We start from the raw sequence: 14,327 nt of genomic DNA, 5'->3' as shown, positions 1-14,327 counted from the left end.
TGAGAGTGATTATCTTTATCCTAGTGCAGCGGTTTTCAACCTTCTTTCAGTTGTGGACCCCTAAAAAAGTTCAAATGGAGGTGTGAACCCCTTTGGAAATCTAGACGTAGTCTGCAGTCCCCAGGCTGAAAACCACTGTTCTATGGTAACAACAACCTTTCGCAGATCCATTAGAGAGAGTCTGTGGATCCCCCAAGGGTCTGCAGACCACATACCCAGAAAGACTACTCATCCTTTGGACTTGTGACCAAGCATGGAACCTTTCAGCCCAAAAGAAAACTTTATCCAAAAGTTCTTGGTAAATGAAAAATGGGAGGGTTAAAGTGAGAGCTATTTGCAAACTAAACTTCAGATTTTGTGGCAGATAATCTTTACATGCTGTACAAGAGGTGGAGAGCATGCTTGTAAAATTTGCAGATGAAGCAAGCTGGGAGGGTTGCAAGCACTTTAGAGGACAGGATTACAATTCAAGGCAACCTTGACAAATTGGAGAACTGGGCTGAAATCAACGAGATGAAATTTGGCAAAGATAAGTGCAAAGTACTACACTTCGGAAGAACAATCAAATGTACAACTACAAAATGGGAAATAACTGTGTAGCCAGTAGTACTGCTGGAAAGGAGCTGGAGGTTGTAATGGATCACAAAATGAATGAGAGTCTGTTCTGGGATGTATTAACAGGAGTGTCGTGTGTAAAACATGGGAGGTTCTAGTCCACTCTGCTTTGTACTGGTGATGCCTCAGCTGGAGTACTGTGCCCAGTTTGGGGTGCCACACTGAAAGGGGGGGACAAATTGGAGAGAGCAACAAAAATGATAAAGGTTTAGAAAGTAAGACCTATGAGGAGATTTTTTTTAAAGGGAAATATTTAGTTTTGAGAAAAGGGGCAGGCGTGTCTTTAAATATGTGAAGGGCTGTTATAAAGAGGGTGGTGATCAGTGGTTCTCCATGTCACTGAAGGTAGGACAGGAAGCAGGTGATGTAATCTGCACAAAGGGATATTTAGATTAGATATTAAGAAAAATTTTTTGACTCCTAAGGATAGTTAAGTACTGGAACAGATTACCAAGGAGACTGTGAAACTGTGGAATTGGAGGTTTTTAAGAACAGGTTAGACAAACATCTATCAGGGATGCTTTAGGGATACTTGGTCCTGCCTCAGCACAGCGGGGTGGACATGACCTCTCAGGGTCCCTTCCAGTTCTACATTTCTATAATTAGAATTTTCCATCAGAATCATGGAAATCAGAGATGGAATGGAGCCTGTTGGCCCATGTAGTCCGTGTCCTGGCCAAGGAAGGATTGGGACTTCCTCCTTTTAATTTTCTCTTCTGTAGTCAGCAGTGTATACAGTCAGCTGCACATCTGTAGTACTCCTATCTCCCATCAGGAGCTGAAGGGTGAGAATTTAACAACCCAGATGTGCTGTGTTATGAGAGCGGGAGTGTGTTTGGACACATCTGGGAATATGAATGGGATAAAGTTGAGGTAATTCAGTGCAAGGTTGAGTTGCATCTGCCGAGTCAGTGCTGAGCACAGGGGAAGCTAGGGTCCTAGAGGCCCATTTCAGAGACTGCAGTGTGCGTGGGGGGAGGGGGGAAGAACTGGAAGATGGTTACGGGAACACTAGTGCAGCTGTGATGTCCTGAAATAATGAAGGAACCCACTGGGAACCGCAGTTTTGCCAAAACCTCCTGTCAGGCATGTCCCCTCCTCCCCAGCCCCTGCTTGCTATTTGACAGGCAGCAGTTAATGCTGTAAGCAGTCCTGAAGAGAGAGGCTGATGACTTTAATTAGACATCTATTCAGATCAGCCATAGAAAGAGCAATTATTGATTTTAAAAATGCCTCATGATTAACTGTTTGGTCTCCACACCTGTGCTGCTGTCCCACCTGGGTTGCAGCATTGCTTAGTTTTTTAAGAATTTTGTTAAGTCATATACTAAAGGGTAAGAATGTGTTTGGGCCGATGGATCTGTAAATAGCAAGATGGCTTTGCGTGTCGGATGGTCACTTTCAGCTTTGTTTTCCTATATATTCATTTGGGGACGCTAGGGAAGCACCGGCGAGATGTTGGCTGGAGGAGGCATGGATTGGATGTAAAGCAAACCCAAAGAGCCAGCAGCTCCGGCTGGGAAGGGAGGGGCAGAGAAAAGGAACTCAAAATATCTGTTTTTGAGTAAAATTCATGGCAACTCTGAATTCTTCATGTTGTTGGGTATTTATCATCAGCTGCATGCAAGCAGGAATGTGGCTGGCCTTGTCTAGCGAGGAGCATATCACACCGCATGTCCAGCGCTTCCCTCCAAAGAGGACACGGCTGTGTTTCATGTAGCTGCTTTTGGTGTTGGTCCGGAGAAGCTCACTGGTGTCATTTCATGGCTTTTGTGTCTCCAGTGCCCTGGCCCAGGCAGCTTGCCTTTTCTTTTCCACTTTAAAATAGAAAACTGTTTAGCATTAGGACCCAGGGGGCTGGCAAAATCTGTGACAAGAGTCTGGAGCAGCACTAGCGCAAAGTGAGTCTCCGTCAGCTGGGCTGGATTTTTGTATATCCATGTATTCAAGAATCCTCTAACAGAAAAGGGTTTTTTCCTCTGTGTGGCCAGACAGAGTGCGGCTTGGGGTGCGGGTATGGTTGAATCAGCTGGAACAAAACAGCCAAATCCTTCCTGAATTACTACTAGCCATGAACTGAGACCATCATTTAAAAAAAAAAAAATCATTAAAATAGAGCACGGCAGCATGGCCCAGAGCAAGAGACACACATACAGTCGGGTAAGTTGGGGCGGGGGGTGAGGGTGGCAGGCAGGGGACTGCACTTATTTACAAACTATTATATGTCTTACACCTACAATATGTCTGTGTGTTATCTGGTGCAATGAAGGGTCTAGATATTTACTGTGAAATATAGATTGTTTACTATGCTTTCCCCATTTTCTGAATTGTGCATCCTGGCTACTAGCAATATCTCACTCGTTAATACATACTGGGGTGAGGGGGAGGAAGGTGTAGATAAATAGCCTGAATTATATTGTTTGTCGTTCCATTCTGATTTAAATTAGTCTCTCTTTCTTGTGAGTTATTGCTGATAATGTAATGAGGTGTCAGCTGAGCCTCCAGCTATGACAGAATCTTTCTAGTGCTTTTCAGCACAAAGATTCTGGGTTGTCGTGGTCCCACCACCCCTTTGTTTTTCAACTTGCATTGTGAGGTGCTGAAATGATATTCAGATATTTGGAAGCCCAAGGTTTTACCAAATTGCCATTAAGCTTGGACTGCGAAGTCAGCACTAGAACTTTAAAATGAGCAGTAGCCTTACAATGAGGCCTTTCTTTGGAGTTCCTTTCTTTCCCGTTTTGTTCTTTTTCTCGACTCTGGTGGTATTCGGTCCAAGTCTCTAGGTGTTGGAGAGGCTAGGCTAGTGCATTTCCAGGCTTCTCTATTATATGCTGCTTGCCAACTTGGCAAAGTGCTCTGTAACTCTAGGTTGATCACAAACACTATCGGGTCATGGTTCTGTCTTCCTTCATCTTTGCAAACCCTGAGAAGAAAGAGACCTTTCTTATCACCTCAGGTTATGCTGAACTCATTTCAAACCTCCTTTAGGAAAAAGCACTGAAAGAATGCAGTGTGCAGCTGTACTGGCTTTCCAGTAAAGAGCATTGCTGGGGAAGTTGACAGCACACCAAGGAGTCATTGGTTGATTTTTGTGTTTAACTTAAGAGTCTCTATGGTCAAAATGATGTGGTAGCTTTTGTTTCTTTGCTGTTACCCCTGGTTAGCTAGATGAGAGAAGTAGCAGAGGCCATGACACAAAGCAACTGCCATCCAGAGAGACTGAAGATGGTCACTTGGGGAATGTGTCTGAAAAGTTACTTAAACTGCTTCAGAAATGGTGAAAGAATGTGGTTTGTGTGTCGAACCCCTCTTCTTGACTAGGTCTCCTATGATTGTCCTCGGCTGTTCACAGCCGGGCCTTGGAGTACGTGCTGCCCACTAGCTTCCCGGAGGTTGAATTTTCAAAGAAGTTCCATCCCTGATCCATGGGGTGGCTCTGAGGCTTTCCCACTAGTGTTCTGTTAGCTGTAGTTCCATTCCCTGGCAAAGGCCAGGTGGGATTTGTTTGGGTCTGAAGTTAGTCAACATTAACTACGTTTTACTGAAACTACATGTTGAGACTCCAGCGTCAAGAGAACCAAATCTGTGAGAGCCCCTCTAGAGCAAGCTGTTGGTTGCATCCGACGAAGTGGGTATTCACCCGCGAAAGCTCATGCCCCAAAACCTCTGTTAGTCTAGAAGGTGCCACAGGATTCTCTGCTGCTTTTACAGATCCAGACTAACACGGCTCCCCCTCTGAAACTGGTTGGTTGTGGTACTTTACTTGTGTTGGTAGTAATACAACACCTGATATATTAACAGGTTAATTATCTGAGTGACTCCTGATCAGTTGTATTGGCAAAGCTAGAAATACCCGAACCATTTGCCTGGAACACCATGTTAACCATACACGTTCTGTGGGATTCCCATTCTCTCTCCCTGGGGATGGGGTTAGTGGTTTCAGCTTAGTATTTTTTCCATTTGCTGAGTTGACAAGTATTTGTGCCCTGTTTTCCCCTGCCCTTGCCCCACCATAGTCTTCTAATCTCTTGTTTGAAATTGCACTGCTTTCTTTTAGGTGTCAAACCAGAGTGAGTCCAGCACTAGAGTGGGCTCGCACAGTAGGAGCTTTATCACAGCAACGCCTTGCTAGTTCATCTACAAGTCTAACAGCAACAGATCCAGGCTGCTTAAGATTCTGTTAGATGAGACAGCAGCCTCCCTCATTGTGTCACTGGATGATGGGTCTGTTATTAATCCTTGAGTAATTGCCTTTGATGAGAACCGAATATGGCAGCACCAGATATTATATATTCAGTAATAACTAGCCTTACCGCAAACGAAGACTAGAATTCTTTCTAAGACTCTCCTTTTTCAAGTCCTCTTTAGCTACCTCTTAAAATCCTCTTAGCCTCAAATTTAACTTGCAGTCATGAAGCTCTTCATGGGAGACTTCCAGAGAAGTGCTGCTGTGTCAAAGTTTGCCCCAAACTTTTGATCTATTCTTTGAGTGACAGTTTAAGGGTGCAATTAGTCACACATGCATGTAGGGAGGTATCACTGTGTGCCCACACGATGATATGATCCTGGATTCAAAACATAACACACACATTTTGAGGGGGTTATGTGCCATGGTGAAACAGAGCTCTAAAATTGTTGTGTGCAGGCAACACATATTAGTGACCCAAATATTTGTGCTTAAATCATAAGTACGTTGAAATATGTTCAGTTTTTGGTATTCTTTAAATTAGTATGCCAGTCTGTGTGTATTTGAGAGATGAACAGTTTTTCTGGGTGTGAAAAGTAATCTGTCCCATCCATAATTGCCTGAGACATCCAGTCTCCCTACAGCACCCAGATTTGAAGCACAGCAGGGTGATGACTCCCCTAGGGCGAAGGAGTTTTGCAGGAATGCTGCACCAGGGAGGCTTTGAACTAACCTGATGGTTCTGAAGCTTGGTGGGAATGGAGTAATGGGTTTCCATAACAGCATATTTTCCAGAGCATTGTCTCTTTTCAGAATGGCCTGCTAGCTTACTCGCCTTCTTGACCACTGCTGTACACTGAGCTGATGTTATGATTGAGCTGTTCACAGTGATGTCTAGATACGTTTCCTGAGGGGTTCTGACTAATTTAGAATCCATCAGTGTGCATAACTGGTTTAACTTATTCCTTCCAGGGCTCCTCACCTTGGATTAGTCTGTGAATTCAATCGGCCTTTATAATGTTCAGTTACTTACTTTTGTTAGATCTTCCTAGAATTCCTCACAATCCTTTGTTGCCTTGACTTGGTAATTGGCAAATGTAACCACTTTGCTTTACATCCCACCATCTGACTACCACCAGACCTATACCAGGCAGTCCCAGCCATGCAGGGCACTATTGTTAGCCTATCATAGAAGTTTAACTTGCCAAAGGCCAAACCTTCATTGTTCAAAAGTCTGTAGATCTGTTACAGTGAGTACCTCAGTCTGCTTGCAGCTTGTCAGTCACTGGCGGAAGGGGAATGCCCTGCCTCTGAAGTTCCTCCGGTTTGGTCTGCCCCCTCCGGTTCCCCCACTCTTCCCTGCTGCAGGGAAACCCCAGTCCATTCTTGAACCCCACCTTCCTTGAGAGAGAGACAAAGGGGCCCATGTTGGGGAGGGAAAAGAATAAACCCACCCTCTTTGAGAACAGGGTGATCCCTGAGAGCTCAGCGACCTGAGCCCAATTCATCCCCTCACTTTTTCCAAAGCAGGTTCATTGGGACAAACTCCCAAGGAGGAAGTAAAATCAGTATTTGCTTCTCCTTCTAACCTTCGTGGAGTGCAGTGTGGTGGATCAGTGCAGAAAGACCAGGCGATAGGGAAAAGATCTTGGAGTCATCGTGGATAGTTCTCTGAAGATGTCCACGCAGTGTGCAGAGGCGGTCAAAAAAGTAAACAGGATATTAGGAATCATTAAAAAGGGGATAGAAAATAAGATGGAGAGTATCTTATTGTCTTTATATAAATCCATGGTATGCCCACATCTTGAATACTGCATACAGATGTGGTCTCCTTATCTCAAAAAAGATATACTGGCACTAGAAAAGGTTCAGAGAAGGGCAACTAAAATGATTAGGGGTTTGGAACAGGTCCCATATGCGGAGAGATTATAGAGGCTAGGACTCTTCAGCTTGGAAAAGAGGAGACCAAGGGGGGATATGACAGAGGTCTATAAAATCATGAGTGATGTGGAGAAAGTGGATAAGGAAAAGTTATTTACTTATTCCCATAATACAAGAACTAGGGGTCACCAAATGAAATTAATGGGCAGCAGGTTTAAAACAAATAAAAGGAAGTTCTTCTTCACGCAGTGCACAGTCAACTTGTGGAACTCCTTATCTGAGGAGGTTGTGAAGGCTGGGACTATAACAGGATTTAAAAGAGAACTGGATAAATTCGTTAATGGTTATTAGCCAGGCTGGGTAAGGAATGGTGTCCCTAGCCTCTGTTTGTCAGAGGGTGGAGATGGATGGCAGGAGAGAGATCACTTGATCATTGCCTGTTAGGTTCCCTCCCTCTGGGGCACCTGGCATTGGCCACTATCGGTAGACAGGATACTGGGCTAGATGGACCCTTTGGTCTGACCCAGTACGGCCATTCTTATGATAGACATGCTGATTCGTGTGTGTGTTGCACACGTGCATGTGTGTACATTCATAAAGAGAATTCTTCTGCCTTTGGAGAGGGGAGCCAGCAGTCCAAATCAGAGTTAAGGGATTATATAATAAACTATATTCTATTAAAAATAACAAAATAGAGGACACACACTTTCTGTTTAGAATCCTGAGTACTGTGAAGCTATGCTGAGAGAGTCTCCAGTCGCCTTGGACAAGCGATAGCTGTGCATCCCTTCTGGTGTTCCCTTAGAAGTTGTAATAGATGGAGGGGGATTTCCTGCCACACCTAGAAGACTGGAGAGTATTGGGCTGCTGCTGTGGGTTGCCACACCCTAACATCTGGGCTGTTCCCAACAGCTGTTGCGAGTCACCAGCACTTCTTTTCCCCCCAGCACCTGGCTATAGGGTGAAGAAGGGGGAAGAAGAACAAGCCTTTGGCCCATCCTTTACCTCTTTCTAGCCCCTGGCCTCCATTTCACAAAGGCAGACACTTTCTCGGTATGCACCTGTCCAAATCCAACCTGGAGTCTCTCCTGCAGGTAAATGTCCAACATGGGCAGTTTTTTTACCTGCAAGTGGCCTCCTAACAGGCCACCAAATCCAGGCAGGTCATCTAAGCCCCCTGCTTTGGGGATAGATGTGGTTCTGGCCCTGGAAATCAGACGCTCGGGCAGATCAGTTCCTAGCTTTCTTACGGATACAGTGGGGAGCTCCTATGGTAAGCTGAGGCTATTCTGAGTTATGAGAAAAGTAAACTTGCAATCCTGGCTCCTGCCAAGTGCTACAGAAAGGAAGACAGATTGTGTGGCAAGTGGAAGCTGTCCCTGAACTACAACAGGAGAAAATACCTCTTTGAATGATACCTCAGACAAGTACAGGTTGCTGTGGCAAGGTCAGCAGCTGCTCTCTGAAGTAACTGAGCTCTGACTCCAAACCAGTCTTGTCTGCAGGTAGACACAGATCGGCGCCAGGCTGTCTTATTTTGGGAGTAAATTGCTCCCTGGAGCTTTGGTTAAAGTGAGGTCCCTGGAGAGTAGCCAGAGGCAGTGATCCGTAATACTGTGCAGAAATCGCAGGAACAGCTTTGTCCCATTCCTGTTCTCATGGAACCCCTGGAAATTCCAGGGCATGAATGAAACTGTGCAGCACCTATTTCTGATCAGTTGGGTTTGAAGTAGGGAGCTTTCTCAGATGAGACCAGTATTCAGGCAGCAATTCAGATATGTCGGAAGGGGGCTGGGGGGAGAAAGCAAATTCTGATCCAGGACCCCCTTTTGGTCCCCACTTGTCCCCATCCATCTTGTAGGGACTTTGGGTCTCCCTCAGCAAGGGAGTTTCCCCTCTTGTCAGCCCGGTGCATGGGCTGGTGCCACCAAGAGGCGAATTGTCAATGGACCCCGCTGTGCTCTGCTGTACAGGAAGAGAGGTCCTGGGTGTCCAGTTACAACACTGTTGGCCCAGCCATCCCGCTATCTGGAGCCCAAGTTGAGTTGCGACCCCATGTGCCAAGTCACAACGTCTTTCAGTGAAACTTGGTCTTGCTGCCCAGCTGTGGAGGAGTTGGGGTCACCTGGTCAAATGGAGTGGTGTTGTAATTACACAGCTGGAGCGATGCTCTGGCAGCAGCTGTACTGAGTTAGTACAGGAACACTGCTTAAAAGTGTTTGGGCATGGCCCCCTGGCTTTGCAGCCTATGGAACTAGGAGCAGATGCAAAAATCTTGGTATCCGCGTCATCTTCTTCCCCTCTCCCCAGTTGGTGCCACTGCTATTGTACTTGTAATTCAGACAAGTAGTCCTTACTCCTGTCGAAGAGTTTGATCCCAAGGTAAATTGGAGAAATAATATCCCTAATCATCAAAGTATGCTCCTTAAGAGCACTGCCGATCATAGCGCAGAGAAGTTGCGTCTTTTGCGCTGAGATCTGCTAGGTGGCCACATGGCCATCAGTGCCCAAATTCACCCCGACTTTACATATTGGCCATCCTGTCTTTAGCCAGTGTCATATTTTTTTTTTTTTTGGCAGAAGCATTCTCCACACCTTAATGCCCAGGAGAAGATGGAGGACGTGTAACATACCTCATTTTGGATGTGGATATTTAAAGGATGATAGTGAGGACATGCTCCTGTGAAAATCCCATTGTAGCAGATCTGTGAACCTTAGCACAATGGAGAATAGGGGGTATCTGTGCTTACCTGAAAATGTCCTTTCACTGAACAGTGAAGTGCAAAGGTATGGCCCAGGCTGGAGACAAGGTTGTCATTCAGAACTTAGATGGAAATTAACACACAAAGATTTGGGTTTGTGTAGTTAGGGGTTATTTCCAATGCTCTGCAGTAGGGGAAATTGTACGTTTTCCACTTGTACTTAGCACAATATGTAATTTAAGAAAGTGCAATTGAATTATCCTGACTGTGGAAGTTGTTTCAATTGGTGAAAACTTAAGGGGGTGGGTCATTCCCCTGTTGCCAGTGACTGATGGGTCTGGTTCTGCCCTGAAGCTGCAAGCTGATTGACATAGGCATTGTAATGAATCTGTGAGCCTTTGGTAAGCAGCTCCACTTTCCTTGTTAGATCAGCCAGGCCATCTTCTGAACCTTTGCATAATGAGAACTGACCATTTATTTCAGCTTCTTGCTTCCTATCTTTTATCCCGCTTCTAATCTGAGACGGGACTTGATCTGTCACCTTGTGTTTACCAGCTTTTCTAACAGCTTCTTGTGAGCCTTCTGAAAGCCCAAGTTGTCCGCCCTGTTTCTTGTATCTACCGTAAAGAGTTGGCAAAGAATGCGAGCGGTTTGGAGAGGCAGTTTGCCTATGTAAATGCCAGACTGGCTTGTCTCTTTGTTCTTGCCTGGGAACTTTACTGTCCCCAATGATTTTCTCCCTCAGCTTTACAGATAATGTTCACTAGTCCAGGGAATGACACGCAGCCCACCAGGGTAAGCCCCGGTGGGCCTGGCCGGTTTGTTTACCTGCCGGGTCCGCAGGTTTGGTTGATTGCGGCTCCCACTGGCTGCGGTTTGCTGCTCCAGGCCAATGGGGGCTGCAGGAAGCAGCAGCCAGCACATCCCTCGGCCCGCGCCACTTCTCGCAGGGGCTTAACTTGGCGGACCACGGGCCAAAGGTTGCTGATCCCTGCACTAGTCTGTAACTTCTGCGATCACACTTAGCTTCTTTTGTCTAACTGTTCTGAGTGAAAAATTTATATTTCCATGGGACTGACCAGAGACCTATTTGCAGTATCTTCCAGTGTCAGTGGTAACTAGAGAGAGGAGCTAAATGAGCTTCTGAAAAATCAGTTTTTCAGGTGTTTGCAGTAGAGAAGTTCCTATAAGATGGATTCAGTGGGAGGCTTGTGAACTTTGCTTTGCAGAAAACCTTATTGCAGCCATTCCAGCTTAGCAGGTTTGGGGTTTGTTACAGCTGTCTGTCAGCATTTCAGAAGCTCTGGTGGGGTAGGAGTTTGGCTAGGCTGCTAGGGGCCGGAGCTTCTGGATTTTGGAGAATAATTCTTTGTAGCTTACCAATTTTGGTAAACAATGCCAGTAGTAAAGTTCCCTTTTTAAAAGGAACCTTTGGAATATACTTGGAGTAGTGGACTGCATTGGTCAGGGTGGCATCCTGGAATTTTCCATTGTGAGATGTTCTTGCTGTGTCCAAACTGATGACAATAGGTTTGTAAATTTAAAATAGGCTTTTTTTGAGCTACAATTTGCAAACCTGACGTGCCTGGGCACTCCTGGTGGCATGGGCATGCCATCAAGTTTAACAGGTTTCTAATCTACTTTCTTACTAGTTTGACAATGAAACTTCACTATGTGAAGCAATTAAAAAAATAAAAATAAAGGCACATCTGGTACCTCATAAACTATGAAACCCTCTTTATTTAGTATCTCTTTTCCCCAGGTTTAATTTTATGTTTTCTCTTCCCTCATTCGGTGCTGATGACACTTGCATGAATGATGTGGGTGTCTCGGGTTATGAATCACGTGAGGTGCCACATACTCCTAGGACACCGATGGATAGCTGTGTTAATAATTACAGCAACCAGCTATTGACTTCCAATGAGAAATAAACTAAGAAACTGATGCACTATTTTCATGCAAGTTAGTTTAATGCAAGTGCATTAATACGGAATGAAAAGTGAAGCAAATTAAGGCAAAACTCTTCCTAGATGCCGTTTTATTAATTCAAAACTTAATAGAAAATACCATTCAGTTCAGATGTGAGGGAGAGTACATCTTAAGTGTACTTCCAGAACCCTCTTGGCCCTGTCATTGGGATGGGTCAGCCTGTTCCTTCTTAACTGTGAGGAGTGTACGAATATGCGAATGTTCTGATCTCTGGTGTCCAGTACCTTTTAGGTATGTCTCTTTTTGCAGCATCAACCCTTTCCTTGCCAGCTTCTGTGAGCAGGGCCTGCCTCTGGCTCACTGCTTAACTTTGCTTTGTTAGCAAAGTCTTGACCATTCCTTTAGTTCAGGCCTCATACTGAGCCTCTGATGAGGGTTTATATCTCAGGGCCTCCTCTTACTACAGAGGAGAAACTATTAGCTCAACCAGTTCACCTGTCCATCAGTTGACGTGGCCTTGGATGATTTAATAGGTTTACCGCTAGGCTAGAGAATGTACAGCATCTGCATACGACAGTACGTCTAGTAACCTTGTAGAAAAGATGGTATTCATGGAAGTGGCTTCCAAAACTACAGAGAGAGACTGTTTACATAAATCCCTTTCTGTCTACAACATCTAGAGTCTGTCTCCCTCACAGATGATTTTAGAGAGATGTTTGTTTTATGGTTCACAGGAAACTGTTTTCTATAAGGTTATACCAGTTTAAAAGTAACCTTCAGGGACTTTACATGTGTGACTAGATATGTAGCAAAGAAAAGTAAAGTCTTCCTTTCCTTAGCAGTGAAGATTGTGGAAGCTGGTGAGAAAGACTGATGAAAGGTACAGCAGGGATGTCCTGGCTTGTCTGTTAGCTTTCTGTACACTAAACTGGATTCAGGTAATTTTAACAGATTTTGGTCTGGTAATGTATATAAGGAAGGGCCACAGTTTTTCCTTTTATAACATTACAGAAAATAATTCTGTTCTGCAAATGTATTCTTCCTGTAGCTTATTTGTGTGTTAGAATAATCAGGAAAACAGAACATTCCAGAGACTCTTAATTCTCTTCTAATCTGGTCATTGGGTTTCTCCAGTTGCTTAGATGCAGCGCTAAGGTACTCGGCTACATGGCGATGAGCACTGTATAAAAAGCTAGCTAGATACAGACCTTTATGAAATCTTGCAAGTTCTTCTCCAGTAAAATCTGTGCAATTCATTTCTTGCTAATGAATTATCTAGTTGGTTTGCTGCAATCTCAGGAGGAGCTTATTCAGCTTGGGGAAAAGGCCCTTTCTTTCTCTTGGTTGAGTGCCCTCTCTTCAAACCCATTCAGACATTCACTTCCTTTCTTTTCAGTTGAAGTGAGATGCTCTGAAATTTCCAATCCGATCAATAAGGGTGTTTGCATGCATTGAGGGTAGCATGGTGCTTGCTGCTAATTCTTAAAGCAGCATGTTGGTCAGAAAAGGTGATTTTTTCAAAGGATAAAAAAATTGGGCACGTGCTTTCTGTCCACACACACCCTCTTTATAAGAACATAAGAACGGCCAGACTGGGTCCATCTAGCCCGGTATCCTGTCTTCCGACACTGGCCAGTGCCAGGTGCCCCAGAGGGAATGAACAGAACAGGGAATCACCAAGTGATCCATCCCTTGTTGTCCATTCTCTGCTTCTGGCAAACAAAGGTTAAGGACACCATCACTGCCCATCCTGGCTAATAGCCATTGATGGACCTGTCCTCCATGAAATTATCTAGGTCATTTTTGAACTCTGTTATAGTCTTGGCCTTCACAACATCCTTTGGCAAGGAGTTCCCCGGGTTGACTGTGCGGTGTGTGAAGAAATACTTGCTTTGGTTTGTTTTAAACCTGCTGCCTATTAATTTCATTTGGTAACCCCTAGTTCTTGTATTATGAGAAGGAGTAAATAATGCTTCCTGATTTACTTTCTCCACATCAGTCATGATTTTATAGACCTCTATTATGGTCCCCCTTAGTTGTCTCTTTTCCAAGCTGAAAAGTCTCAGTCTTGTTAATCTCTCCTGATATGGAAATTGTTCAAACCTCTAATAATTTTTGTTGCTCTTTTCTGAACTTTCTTGTATTCCAATATATCTTTTTTGAGGCAACCACATCTGCATGCAGTGTTCAAGATGTGGGTGTACCATGGATTTATTTAGAGGCAATATGATATTTTCTGTCGTATTATTTATCCCTGTGACGATGTGGTTCTGGCGGGACCCAGCTGAGAGTGCCAAATCAGGACCAATTGCTCAAACAGGGCAGTCACAGCCCAAGGCTGGGGTTTTTCCACCTCTAAGGCAAACCAAACCAGCCAGACCAACAGACTTCAGTTTTCAACCCTCACTTGGCTAACCGCAAGTCACACAAGCAAATTTCTTAGACACTCACAGTCTCCCAGTATCACCACCAGTCCCCACACGTCCTGGAAGAGATTGATGGTTATACAACACCCCAGTAAAGAAAAAGGTTCCCTCCGATTCCCAAAAGGACCAAGCCCCAGACTCGCAAGGTCAATATACCCTCCAGATCTTACCGCACAAATCACGCTGTTGCCAATCCTTTAGAATCTAAAAGGTTTTATTCATAAAAGGAAAAAGATAGAGGTGAGAGCTGAATTGGTTAAACTGAATCAATTTACATCCAGTAAGGCAAAGTCCTAAGTTCAGGCTTTGGTAGCAGTGAATGAGTAACTGCAGGTTTAAAAAATCCAGTCTCTGGAGAAATCCCCCGCTGGGATGGGTCATCCAAGTCCTTGTTGCAGGCTTCCATATTGTAGCAAAGTTCCTCATGAGGTAGATAGCAGAAATTGAAGACCAATGGAAGATCAGGCCTCGCCTTATATAGACTTTTCCAGTGTAAGAACACTCCTTTGTTCCTACTGTGAGGTTCAGCTAGGAGTCTGCAGCACATGGGACAGTTTTCTGCCACACCCTCCTGTCACGATTCAA

At 44.6% G+C, this 14,327-nt stretch overlaps 1 protein-coding gene across 1 annotated transcript in view; it reads left to right on the top strand.

Annotated features, from left to right (window-relative positions):
- The first annotated feature begins 2,515 nt into the window (after positions 1–2,515).
- DCTN1 (dynactin subunit 1) overlaps positions 2,516–14,327 on the top strand; it is a 108,531-nt gene continuing 96,719 nt past the window's right edge. The window contains 1 exon segment of the mRNA XM_032787962.2: positions 2,516–2,775. Coding sequence (XP_032643853.2) covers positions 2,743–2,775 — 33 coding nt within the window. The 5' untranslated portion in view covers positions 2,516–2,742.

The sequence above is a fragment of the Chelonoidis abingdonii genome, chromosome 5, assembly GCF_003597395.2.
Source record: "Chelonoidis abingdonii isolate Lonesome George chromosome 5, CheloAbing_2.0, whole genome shotgun sequence".
In the NCBI taxonomy this organism is placed as follows: Eukaryota; Metazoa; Chordata; order Testudines; family Testudinidae; genus Chelonoidis; species Chelonoidis abingdonii.
This window is presented reverse-complemented; position numbering and strand designations above follow the sequence as displayed.